Here is a 13,479-nt window from a genome sequence, read left to right as displayed (position 1 = left end):
ATCTTCCTCTTGTTTTCCCAGTATAGTAGACAAATCTACTTTCCAAATCCTTGGTACCATTTACTCAGAAAGCTATATAAAGAGAGAGAATGCAGTATTTTGTATACAGTAGAAGCTCAATAAATATTTTGCAGGCCCAGTAGACAGTCTTAAGTATGGAGACTCATACAGTATCCTCTCCCTTATCTGTAAGCACAACTTGACCAAAAAAACAGAACCAAAAAAAATCACCCTGTGATTATATGCCTGATTATATGGAAAAGGAATCCATTATACATTAACGATATGCCCAGAGCACCAAATCAATTTGTTTTCTACGTGTTCCACTGCCTAAAAGAGCAGAAAGGCAAACAGTGGAGGAAACAGGTAACACAGATAAGCCAGCTGCTTTGTACTGAGGCAAAAACTTTAGAATGGGGGTGAAATAATCTCTTCCAGGAGAGCCAGGGATTCACAGATGCTACAGCTGGATGTGAAGGCAAGGTTTAACCTTGTCAAGTCTCCTGTCTTTGGGCAGATAGGCAATTTATATCTTCTTTGCAAACCAAATTAACTTAGCTCAGAAAAACAATGACTTGTCTAAGGTAAAACAGGTAATAAGGAGGGGAAAATCAAAGCGAATTTAAATAACAGGAGTATGTGAGGAAAGTAAGGTAGATTTATCACGGAAGGGATCTCCTCAGGGCACGCATGGGTGAAACACACCAAAGGCAGGAAAGCTGGACCTTCTGAGAGCCATCACCAGAGACCAAAGTGAGTGGGAATCTGGCTATTTTTCCTTCAAGTGCACCCTCAAATTGGGCACTTGTAACCCGGGAGGTGCTACCTGAGCATTAACTTTACTGGAAGACTTGGTGGGAGGGGGTGGATAAAAAGCATCTTCTAGTAGATAACAGCCCATTGCCAGGTTCAGACACACCTTGTAGCTTAGCTCTGTGATGAGCTGGCTGTCTGACCAGTGCTCTCTTCTGGTTACAAGGAACAGGGAACTGTTTTTAAAATCATGATGGATGTGCTCTGGAAAACTCCGTGCATATCAAATTATATTTTAAACAAAACACTAAAACCTTTCAGTTGAGGAAAGCTGCTACAAATAATACTTGAAAAGAGCAAATAATGTAATAATTATCTCCCTTTAAAAACTGGATTTCTGGGGTTTTCCTAAAACAGATGATGCATGTCAGAAATAAAGGTCAGGGGCTTCCCTGGTGGTGCAGTGGTTAAGAATCCGCCTGCCAATGCAGGGGACACGGGTTCGAGCCCTGGTCCGGGAAGACCCCACATGCCGCGGAGCAACTAAGCCCGTGAGCCACAACTACTGAGCCTGTGCTCTAGAGCCCTTGAGCCACAACTACTTAGCCCGTGTGCCACAACTACTGAAGCCCGCGCGGCTAGAGCCTGAGCTCTGCAACAAGAGAAGCCACCGCAATGAGAAGCCCGTGCACCGCAACAAGGATTAGCCCCCGCTCTCCGCAACTAGAGAAAGCTGCGTGCAGCAACGAAGACCCAATGCAGCCAAAAATAAATAATAAATAAAAAAATAAATTCGTAAAAAGAAAAAAGTAAAGGTCGGCTGTGGCTGTGTGTTCTTGAGGAGATCACAGTTTTGTTGTGCAAGGTGTGGTCCACAGACGAGCAGCATCTCTGCCATCGGGGAGTTTGTTAGAAGCGCAGAATCTCAGGGCGACCCCAGACCTCGACTCAGAATCTGCATTTCAACAAGGTCCCCAGGGGATTCTGATTCACGTTTATGTTTGAGAAGCACTGCCCTCTGCCTCAGTTTCCTTCCCGATAAAATAAGCGTGCTGAATGACAAGCATCTCTAAGATTTCTTATCGCTCTAAAATTGTACGATTTTTAGGATAGGAAAAAATTTACATTGAGAACTTGTGAATCTTACGTATCAAATCCTATCAGAGTAAAAACAACTTAAAACAAAACCTTTGTGTAAAATGTGTATACGTAGCTGGGGGGTGATATTCAATATGTCTAGGAACCAGTGGTGCGCAGGCGGGGACCAATCCATACAGATGCCTACAGGGGCCCTGGCACGGCCCTATGGGCCCCTCTGTGCCACAGGATGCTCTTTCAGTTGCTGGTTTATGGGGAGAAGGACTTGGGCAGGCGTTGGGGCTGGGGTTGTGGTGGGGAGGGCCAGGGCTGAAGGGGAGGAGATAAACACTGGGATGAGGGGACTTAGGACAGTGAATATTTACCAATCAGAACAGGACTTCAATTTTAACAGTCTATAGCTGTGCTCATAATATCATTTAAACATCAGAGCGGCCAAAGTCCAAAGTGATGATCAATTTATATATTGCTGATACAAAGAAATTGCAGTCCAATGGGGGAAAAAAATCACTTTAAAATTCTTTGTAATTTTGGCATACCCATTTCACCCAGTACAGTGATATTACAGATGTACAGAGGAAGTTAACCTACCTTCAACATGTGTATTTCTCTTAGAGCTATTTTCTTAACCACAGGATCATCTTCAGATTCCACAAAATTTTTAATAGCTACCACTTGTCCAGAGGTTTTGTTTCTGCATTTGAATACAACCCCATGAGACCCCTCTCCAATCTTAGCTAATTTCTCATACTTTTCCATTTGAGTTGAAGCGACTTAAATCACTGTATTGATTGACTTGCAGTACAGTGTTGCACCTGGAAAATAAAATGACTCAGTTTAACCACGTTACCAAGGACAGCGCTCTCACAGTTTACTATGTAAAACTAATTTGCCCAGGATGCCAAAGGTTTATTTTTACTTAATTTTAAATACACTTAAAAATATCTGGACATCTATACTCGTGCTTCTCTTCATAATCGAATGACTCTTTTGTCTTTTTTCTTTTTTAATGGCAAAGTCTGACCCAAAGTTTTAGTTTGTAATTTCAGCATGTATCTCATGCAGTTTGGGGAGCATCAAACTAAATCTACAATCGCCAGAAACCTTGTTACAGTTGAATGCACATTAACTAAAATGTGTACATTTTTAGTGTTCATGATAAATGCAGATATGACCTTGTTACACTTTTGGCATTCTTTGAGAAAGCACATTAAGCTTTAATATAGAAATATTTTGGTTACACTTGTGCTCAAGTAATAATAAAACATTTGTTCTTTTCGATCTCATACATTCTCTGCTCAGGAATGGCCCATCTCCTGCACGCTTGGAGCAACCTTTGGCTACGTGGCTGGCCTTGTTACTTCACCACTCTGGATATACTGGAATAGAAAGAAACTTACATACAAGAACAATTTATTGGAGCAAAGGGAGAAGATATTTCTTTGTGCAGATTCCATAAAGACTGTGCAGACATGTATATGGTCTAAGCCAGGCAGTTCCACTTAACAGCACTGTTTTTTATGTAGTTACAACATGATGTGATTGTAGCTTTTTAAACTATGAAGCCCCTGAGAGATTGTACCTTCTAGTTGAAATAAAGTATTTATAATAGATTGTGGCTTCAGATGCTGTTTGTTGCTTCTTGGACCTTTAAGAAACATTCTTAATCAACTTTATAGAATTCTGAGGACAGGGCTGGTTTTTTTTTTCTTTTTTTTCCTTTCAACTTTTAAACTGCTTCATTATTTATAAGAGGTCTGGGTATAGCTTTAGCATTTCATATGCTTTCTGAGAGAAATGGACAGTTTACTTGGCCACTGAAGACGTTTCTCACGTAATTAAACAACAGTTTATACATCTTGATCCTATTCTTTTTTTTACTGTGTGTTTCTTTGGAGTTAAAATGGCTATGATAGCCTCATCAAAAACAGTCTTCAATCCCTTCCGAGTTAAAGCTGAACATTCCACAGAGCAGCACGCTCCTATCTCTTTTGTTAGTTTCTGTCCTTGTTCCACACATATAGATTTTTCCTTCATATCATTCAGTCTTGCTAAAGTTTTGGGGTTATCTCGGAGATAATCTGAGTTCCTATGAATAAAAAGGGTACATTTGGTGCGTATTCCTTAAGTTCTAGTACCCACTCCTCTTTCACATTTTGACATGAGGCTCGATTTACCACAGAGAAGCAAGCCTATAAGGAAGACATCAGTCATTGGATAAGATAAAGGCCTCAGCCCATCATAGTCTTCCTGTCCGGCTGTGTCATAGAGTCCCTGGAGGTACTGCTTGCCCCCTACGGTGTCGCCGACTGCGCAGTGGTCGAAGACGGTGGGCACGTACTCCTCCGGGAAGGCGTCCTTGTCAGAGCTCCTGAGTAGGCACGTCTTGCCCACCGCCCCGTCGCCGACCACCACGCACTTGAGCATCAGCGCGCCGGGCCCGTGAGCCATGCTGCGGCCGGCCGGCCGGCCTCCGGGCGTGGTCCCCCCGGAGCCCCCGCCCCGGCCCCGGGCTCAGCCCCAGCCCGCCTGGGGGGTCCGGCGCCGCCGCGGCTCAGCGCAGCAGGGCCGACCCCCCGGCCCCATGCAGCGGTTCCCCCCGCCCGAGGGGAGGGGCGGCGGGCCCGGGGCGCTGCCGCCGCCTCGGTCGCTGCCCGGATCCCCGCTCGGGCCCCGGTCGCCGCGCCCGCCCGCTGCCCCCGCCGCTCGGCGCCCGCGCCCTCTCCCCGGCCCGGCCTCCCCAGGAGGATCCGCTGGATCATAAGCGACTCTTTTGTCTTTTACTAAAGATTCATAGGGGGAGGGAAAAGCACGACTGTTGCCTCCATTTTTTGAAGCCTTGTGGGGAAAAAAATTTCTGGACATTATTTTGTTAATTTAGTTCAGTCCTACGCAGTCATTCCAGCTACTGCAAAGATTCCACGTGTTTCTTACAATGGGTCTGTGTGTACTTCGATTGAACTAAAAGAATTTATGGACAGGAAACTTATCCAATCTATTGTTGCCATTATCTTCAAGAAGATGATTAAAATATGATGCTGCAAAACCCAGCTGAAGGAACACTGCATACTCTGGTGTACGGTGTTTATCTTTTCCCTTCTAACCCATGTCAATACTGCAGAGACTAGGAAGAGTAGCGAACAGGACATGGTACAAAGTGCTCTACTGCCACCTGGTGGACAGAAGAAAGAGGGCTGTTGAACAAAGCCGCCATTAAAAACAAAAACCATATCTTTTTAGAGCATCATTTATTGCCCTTAGCTTTTATATGTATGAAGGAACGGATCCTTAAATTCTTAGATCCTAAAGAAAATACTAATAAAGCACAAAAATGAGGACAGCTTCCTCTAATTCATCATGGATGTTTTCATATATATCCATAGTGATTTCTATGGAAATACTAGGTTTGAGTTTTCTGTCTTGCATTCATAAGTTTTGTGGTAACTGGTTTACATGCTAAATAACAAATAAGGCCAACATAATTAAATATATCCATCTAGCAATTAAAAATACACAAATTCTAAATAGTCTCAAAAAATCCCACCTCAGAATCTTGTTGATATAATCTAATACTAATAATAATAGGTAGCAATTAAATAGCATTGTTCTACGCAAATTACAAATAATCTGCACAAATATTTCATGAAGTAGGTGTTATTTTTATTCTATTATACAGATGAGAAAACAGGCACAGTGAAGTTAGCATGTAATGAGAACCCAGGCAGTCGGGTTCCAGAGATCACAATTTGAATCAGTACACTATACTGCCTTTCAGTGAATTCAAAGGAATGCACAATTTGAAGACCGTTTTATCCAGGTATTAGGAGTACTGAAATGTCGAGTGAAAGAGCTGACCACTTTAAAAAATTCTCATGTTTCAAATGAGTACACTTTTTTTTTTTTTTTTACTTCACTATTATTCAGTCTTTTCCACCTACAGATTATCTCACTGGAGAAAGAAACCATCTACTCTCACTTGCAACCATAAAAACAGACAACTGGGAAAAGAGGTAAAGGACTACTTACTGCACTATTATACAAATGCTATTTCTTTGTTGTTGTTGTAGATTCTATTCTCTCTTATAAAAGGAAAAAAACTTAAGCATACACACTCAAGTAACACATGGAAAATCCATCACAGATTATATTCTGAAAACTATTATTACACTGTAGTTTAAAATAGGTATTATTATCTTAAAGGTATTTAGATATAAGCATGCATACATTTGTCTTTCTGCAGCCTAGTAATAGGTGACTGGGAAGAGGACAGAAGAAACTAGGCATTTGCCTTAGAAAGTTATTGGCATAAACTTTGTAGATTTATGAATTTAACCCACTTGATAGGTACTATGGTTACTGAGGGAAATTTTGAATATGCCAAAAACTTAATTATGAAGTTTTAGTCTTTGTGTTATTTTCTTTCCTCAAGTAGGTGATCTGATCTACTGATCTATCATTTTCCTTTTCTTTCAACAGGTTCAATAATGACTGATTGCTCAGGCTAATATTTAGATCTCTGTCACATCAACCATACTCCTGAATACAATAAAATAGAGCACCAGAAAATAGTACTTTATCTGGTAACATCTCAATATTATCTGTTTTCTAAAGCCCTTATATGTTCATGGAAGATGAAACTAAATACACAGGCAGGAGTTACAACAAGGAAGGAATTCCACAAAGGAATTTATGGCTTTAATTCCAGTTTACTAGAACACCACCAGCGTTTATAGAAGCGGTAATTCCTGATCTCTTAAAAGAGGTCCAGACCAAATATCTCACTGTTTGATGAACATCTCTACACGAATGGACAGAACCACCTCAAAATCAGTACACTCTAAACCAAATGCCTTCTTTCTTATCCTCTGCCTTTACCCAAAGTTCACAAACCTGCTCCGCATTACACCTAAATGGCCTGTCAAGATACGTATGGTGAAAACTTTGAGGCAGCCAAGGACAGCGACAGCTACTTAAATCGAATCTCTCTCCATGTACCTTTCACAAAGCTACAAAAGTCAACCAGAACAATAAAACCACATAAACCCAATGTCTTCAACATTACAAGAAGACAGAGGAATCTACAAACTTAAATAGAAAAGTAAACCCCCAATTCTGGAAGAGATATCTCTTGAGCTGCCATTATAAGCCCTTGCAGAGAGCAAAGACAGGAGTGGGATGGGATCTGGAAAAACTATAAAGAAGAGAGAAGAGGACTTCCCTGGTGGCACAGTGGTTAAGAATCCGCCTGCCAATGCAGGGGACATGGGTTCGAGCCCTGGTCTAGGAAGATCCCACACGCCACACAGAAACTAAGCCCATGCACCACAGCTACTGAACCTGTGCTCTAGAGCCCGCAAGCCGTAACTACTGAGCCCACATGCCACAACTACTGAAGCCCGTGCACCTAGAGCACGTGCTCGTCAAAAAGAGAAGCCATTGCAATAAGAAGCCCGCGCACCATAACAAAGAGTAGCCCCTGCTCAGCGCAACTGGAGAGAGCCCGCGCGCAGCAACGAAGATCCAATGCAGCCAAAAATAAAAATAAAATAAATTTTTTTTAAAAAAAAGAGAGAAGAGAAAAAGAAGGGCCTAAGATAGACTTAGAATCACTCCTCAGAAGAGAAAAATACATTACAAGTGCAAAAGTACTGAGAATGTCCTGGTGGATCTGAGCATTCACTATAGGGACGTGATTTAAAAGTACAGGGTATCCAGGAGGCATCAGTCAGGGTGCACTACTCCTGGGGAAGAGAAGAGTAAGAGGGAAGGGTGAGGCATAAGTCTCTGTTGGAGACTACAGAAGTGAAGGGAAAAAGAAACAAGAGGATAAATTCGCAATCCTGCAAGACAAAAGAGAATCCCCAAACTGAAGGAAATGCAAATCTTCCTCTCACCACTAAGAAAAAAAAAGCACTATCCATTAAAGAAAGTGCACTTTGGTACAGTGACAGAGTAGGTTCCCTTGAACTAGGATGGCTGTCAATTACTGCAAGCCAAAACCTGCCCAAGAAATAAAACAGAGGAAAGCAATCTCCATACAAAACTATTATTAGAACAGGATGGAAATGAGAATTAAATATCTCAGCTGACAAAAATCATTCCAGGGAGTTCCCTGGAATAGTGATTGATAAGGGAGTAAAAAAATAGGTTGAGGGATTTCCTTGGCAGTCCAGTGGTTAGGATTGCAGAGCTTTCACTGCTGCGGCCCTGGTGCAATCTGGTCAGGGAAGTGAGATCCTGCAAGCTGCACAGCATGGCCAAAAAAAATCATTCCAAAGAAACCTAACCATGAAGCATAAGAAAACTAACACAATATCTGATTTAAATATCCTCTAACAATCATTTGGAGACAGGAAGAGCCACTTTAAATTGGAAACTCAGGGACTTCCCTGGTGGTCCAGTGGTTAAGATGCCACGCTGCCAATGCACAGGGCGTGGGTTCAATCCCTGGTTGGGGAACTAAGATCCCACATGCTGCGCGGTGTGGCCAAAATATGTAAAATAAAATTAAATTTAATAATAAATTGGGGGCTTCCCTGGTGGCGCAGTGGTTGAGAGTCCACCTGCCGATGCAGGGGACACGGGTTCGTGCCCCGGTCCAGGAAGATCCCACATGCCACGGAGCGGCTGGGCCCGTGAACCATGGCCGCTGAGCCTGCGCGTCTGGAGCCTGTGCTCCGCAACGGGAGAGGCCACAATAGTGAGAGGCCCGTGTACTGCAAATAAAAAATAAATAAATAAATAAAATAAATTGGAAACTCAAATAATAAGACCAAATGTTGATGAAAAAATAAAATGATAGTTGATTGAACTCAGGAAAGAAATGCAAAAGAAAGGAAAATAATCTCAGAAATAGAGACTAAATAACAAGATGCCAACAGGAGAATAGAAATAAAAATTTAATATGGGAATTAAAGAAAGGCAGAATAGCAGTTAAGAGAAAAAAAGGAAGGGGAAAGAAGGAAGAGAGTTTAGAGACAAAGTGGTTGAAATGGAAGACGCGCCAAAAAAAAGACACAACAAAGGTATAACTAGAGCTCCTTAAAAAAGAAAACAAAACAATGGAACAGAACCAATATTTGAAACTATAAACCAAGAAAAATTTCTGGAACTAAGATCTGAATGTACACATTGAAAGGCCTATCAGGTAGTTGGCTAAACTGATCCAGAACAATCAACTCAGAGATATGTTTGAATAAAACTATTAAGATAAAGAAAATATTCTCATAGCCTCCAGACATAAAGACTAAATAACTTCAGTGTAAGAGAATTAGAGTGACATCAAACTTATCAAGAGCAACATACAATGCAAAGTGAAAATGCAGCAGCATTTTGAAGAAATTCAAGGGAATAAAGTGAAAACAAAGGATTTTAACTCGGCCAACCTGTCCTTCAAGTATCAAGGTTATAGGTAAAGAGTTTAAAACATGCAAGAATTCCAGGAATATTATATTCATGAGCCCTTCTTAAAAAATCTATGAGGATAACTTTCACCCAACCAAGAGTTGATTGGGAAAACTTCAGCAAAAGGATTTATAGTGAACACTTAATGTATTCAATTAAAGACTAAAACAAAGGTAGGTACACAAGTGGAAGAATAATACATAAGGAAAACAACTTATAGATGTTATAAGTTTTGATAATGTAGCAAGTAATGCAACTAAAAATATGTTGGAAGAATGGAGAAAAAGGAAAACAGAATAAGTTCACTGATAACTGAATAAGTGGGAATAAAAAAATACCATTAAAAAAAAAAAGACAAACCAGAGAATAAAAGGTTAAATAAGAAAACAAGGACTAAGAGCATTTAAAAAAAAGTATTAGTCTAGGGAATTCCCTGGGGTCCGGTGGTTAGGACTTAGCGCTTTCACTGCTATGGTCTGGGTTCAATCCCTGGTTGGGGAACTAAGATCCTACAAGCCACACGGCACAGCCAAAAAAAAACCAAAACAAAACGTATTAGTCTAAAGGTAACTACTTAAAAATACAAACTTTCCTAAATACTAAAAGAAATTAAAAAAATAAAAATCCAACATAACACATAAAGAAACACAGGAAATTTAACATTCTGTACATAATAATTATAACATAAAACAATACAGCAGAATAGGGACCACAATAAGTTGTATCAATAAATATGAATGGGCTTCAGTCATTTATTAAATGAGAAAGATTTTCAATTTGGCTCACAAAGCAAGGTGTATGCAGGAGACACACCTAAAATAAAGTGATTCAGAAAGGTTAAAAATAAAAAGACAGGCAAAGGTATACAGGACAAATGGAAACAATAAGAAAGGAGTTTGTGCTCCTGGTGTCAGACAAAGTAAAATTAAAGCTAAGAAAGTATTAAATATGACAAAAGGGGGCAGTTTTTAATGCTAAGAGCAAAAATTCACAATGTAGATATAATAGCCCCCAATAACAGCAATTACTGTTATAAAGCAGAAACTGTAGGACATGCAAGGAAATGTATAGAAACAAATTAATAATGAGAGACTTAAACACATCACCCAGTAAAAGACAAGGCAAGTGAACAAAAATATTTAACTATGTAGAAGACCTAAACAATGTAACCAGTAAAGTAAATCTTTAGGAGAAAAATACATTGAATTCTACATTCTGATAATCTGGAATATACCTTCTTCTCAAGCACACATGGAATAGTCACAAAAACTGATTATACATTAGGTCACAAAGAAAGCATCAGGAAGTTTCAAAAAATAGAAATATTATAAATAACATTCTGATCATAAAATATCAAACTAGAAATTGGAACAAAATTTAAAAACATAAATAAAAAAAGATCCTCTACCTAGAAACTAAAAAGCCTTCTATTAAACACCTCTTGAGTAAAGAGGGAACCACAAACTAAACTAATAAAATTTTAAAAAATGATAAAGAAAATATAACATATCAAAATCAATGAGACACATTTAAAGTAGTGGTTCTCAACTAGTGGTTTTGGCCTCCAGGGGAATTTTTCAGCATCTGGAGACATTCTGATTGTTATGAGTACATAGAGGCCAGGAACGCTGCTAAACATTCCTCAAGGCACAGGACAGACCCCCATGATACAGAATTATCTGATCCAAAATGTCAATAATGACATGGCTGAGGTACCCTGACATAAAGCAGGAAGGAGAAGAAAAACCAGAGATCAAAACGAACATATAGAATAAAAGACTAAAAATTAACAAATTAAGTTCAAAATTTAAAAATATAGAAAAGGAACTACACAAAATAAACCAAAATAAAGCACAAGAAAGGAAACAATAAATTGAAACAGAAATTAATAAAGCAGAGAATACAAAAAATAGTAGATCTAATTAATAAACCCAAATCCTGCTTCCTTGAAAAATTTAAAATAGACAAATCATTAACTAACTTAATGAAGGAAAAAAGGAGAAACAACAACAATATGCAAATAAGAAATGACAAGAGGGAATAACCATCAAAACAGAAGAACTTTTAAAAAATCGTGAGACTATTTTGCAGGCATCTATGCAAATGAATTTGAAAACTTGGAATGAAATGGATAATTTCCTAGAAATATAGAGGTTACCAAAATTTGCCCAATTAGGGATTGAGAATTTAGACTGGTTTCAGTATAGGAAATAAAGTTACTTAAAAAAAAAAATCCCACAAAAAAGCACAAGGGGTCAGACTTTGACTATGGTGGGGTAAAGAGACTGGCAAATCTTCTTCCTAAAACACACGTATAAGACCAAGCAAAACTCTCCAAAAAACAAAAGCAACAATTTTAAGGATCTGGAAATCGAGCAAAAGCAATAGCAAATGGAGAAGTATTTATTTATGATAAGCTGCTAGAACCCCACTTAAGAACAGGGGGAGTCAGTGGCTTCTTGCCTGAGGCTGCTGCCATCCGTCATCTACCCCTCTACCTTGGCTCAGTGAGTGTAGTAGTATTACCAGTGTGGACTGGCCATGAGCCAGCAGCCTCTCTCCTGAGGGGATGTGTTTGATATGGCTCAGATGCTGAAAACCTGTGACAACAATGTCAGTGAAATGCTTAAATACTCAGTATGAATCAAATGGGAAAGAAACCAGTTTTTCAAGCCTGAAAATGTGGTTCTAGTTGGGGTGAGGTGTAGAATAGCCAGAAATTTATGGGAAGATCCTGAAAATGAAAGAACCATAGAAGGGCTAGATTAACTTTCCACACATCTCTGGCTAACTGGGAAACTCTGGGCATACACAGGGAAGACCTGAGAAAGCTTTGAGAAAAGTTAAAGCTGGGCAGGTTTGAGGATGACTGAATTCTGAATGCACTCTCCAACCCACACGCTGATCCATTAGAAGAGATGAAAGACTTATGGCTGGAGGTGTTTGAGTACCACCACTGTCAAAATTATTGGTGACCACTAAGCTATGCAGACAGTGGTGACTTCTAGAAAGCCAGGCTAAAAAAATAAAAAACTGAACAGAAACATTAGCAGCCATACACTTGGGAGGAGATAGATTCTGCAATACAGGCAGTTTGCAGAAACAAAAATCAACCCATTTAAAAAAAAAAATCCTCAGGGGAGCAAAATCAGAATCCAGAATTTCTGTATAATATTTATCCAAAATGTCTAGTTTTCAATAAAAAATAATTATGAGACACGCTAAGAAAAAGGAAAGTGTGACCAATACTCAGAAAAAGAGTCAATAAAAATGAATTCTGAGGGGATCCAGGTGTTGGATTTTGTTGACAAAGACTTCAAAAGTAGCTATTATAAATATGATCAAATAATTTACACAAATTATGATTTAAATAATTAAAGGAAAATATGACAACAATGACTTAATAAATAGGGGATCTCAACAGAAGAATGAAACGTATAAAAAAGAACCAAATGGAAATTTTAGAGTCAAAAAATACAATGGAAATGAAAAATTCAACAGATGGATTCAACAGCAGATTTGAGATGGCAGAAGACAGAATCAGTAAATCTGAAAATAGATTAACAGAAAATGACCAATATGAAGGAGAGATAAAAGACTGAAGATGAGCAGAGCCTCAGAGATCTGTGGGACAAAACTCGATAGTAATGAGGGACTTCCCTGGTGGCACAATGGTTAAGAATCCGCCTGCCAATGCAGGGGACACGGGTTTGACCCCTGGTCCAGGAGGATCCTACATGCCGTGGAGCAACTAAGCCTGTGCACCACAACTACTGAGCCTGTGCTCTAGAGCCTGTGAGTCACAACTACTGAAGCCCACACGCCTAGAGCCCATGCTCCGCAACAAGAGAAGCCACAACAATGAGAAGTCTGCGCACTGCAACGAAGAGTAGTCCCCGCATGCCGCAACTAGAGAAAGCCCGCATGCAGCAATGAAGACCCAATGCAGCCAAAAATAAAATAAATAAAATTTAAATAAAAGTCAATAGTAATGAGATTCTCAGAAAGAGAGGAGTGAAAGAAAGCGGCAGAAAAATATATTTGAAGAAATCATGGCCAAAACCTTTTTAAATTTAATGGAAAACACTAATTACAGATTCAAAAACTTAATAAATCCCCAAATAGGATAAACACAAAGAGATCCGTACCTAGATACATCATAATCAAACTGCTGAAAACCAAAGACAAAGAGAATATCTCAGAAACAGTGAGAGAATCATTTAC

General features: G+C 39.5%; 1 protein-coding gene and 1 pseudogene across 1 annotated transcript in view; both read right to left on the bottom strand.

The window, feature by feature from the left end:
- CDKL4 (cyclin dependent kinase like 4) overlaps positions 1–13,479 on the bottom strand; it is a 56,365-nt gene that overhangs the window by 29,211 nt on the left and 13,675 nt on the right. The window contains 1 exon segment of the mRNA XM_019942542.3: positions 2,443–2,666. Within this exon segment, the coding sequence (XP_019798101.2) occupies positions 2,443–2,610 (168 nt within the window). The 5' untranslated portion in view covers positions 2,611–2,666.
- Positions 3,101–4,317, bottom strand: LOC101339828 (rho-related GTP-binding protein RhoQ pseudogene; annotated as a pseudogene).

This window comes from Tursiops truncatus, chromosome 14 (genome assembly GCF_011762595.2).
Source record: "Tursiops truncatus isolate mTurTru1 chromosome 14, mTurTru1.mat.Y, whole genome shotgun sequence".
In the NCBI taxonomy this organism is placed as follows: domain Eukaryota; kingdom Metazoa; phylum Chordata; class Mammalia; order Artiodactyla; family Delphinidae; genus Tursiops; species Tursiops truncatus.
The sequence above is the reverse complement of the archived record's forward strand: the minus strand, read 5'-3'. Positions and strand labels throughout refer to the sequence as shown.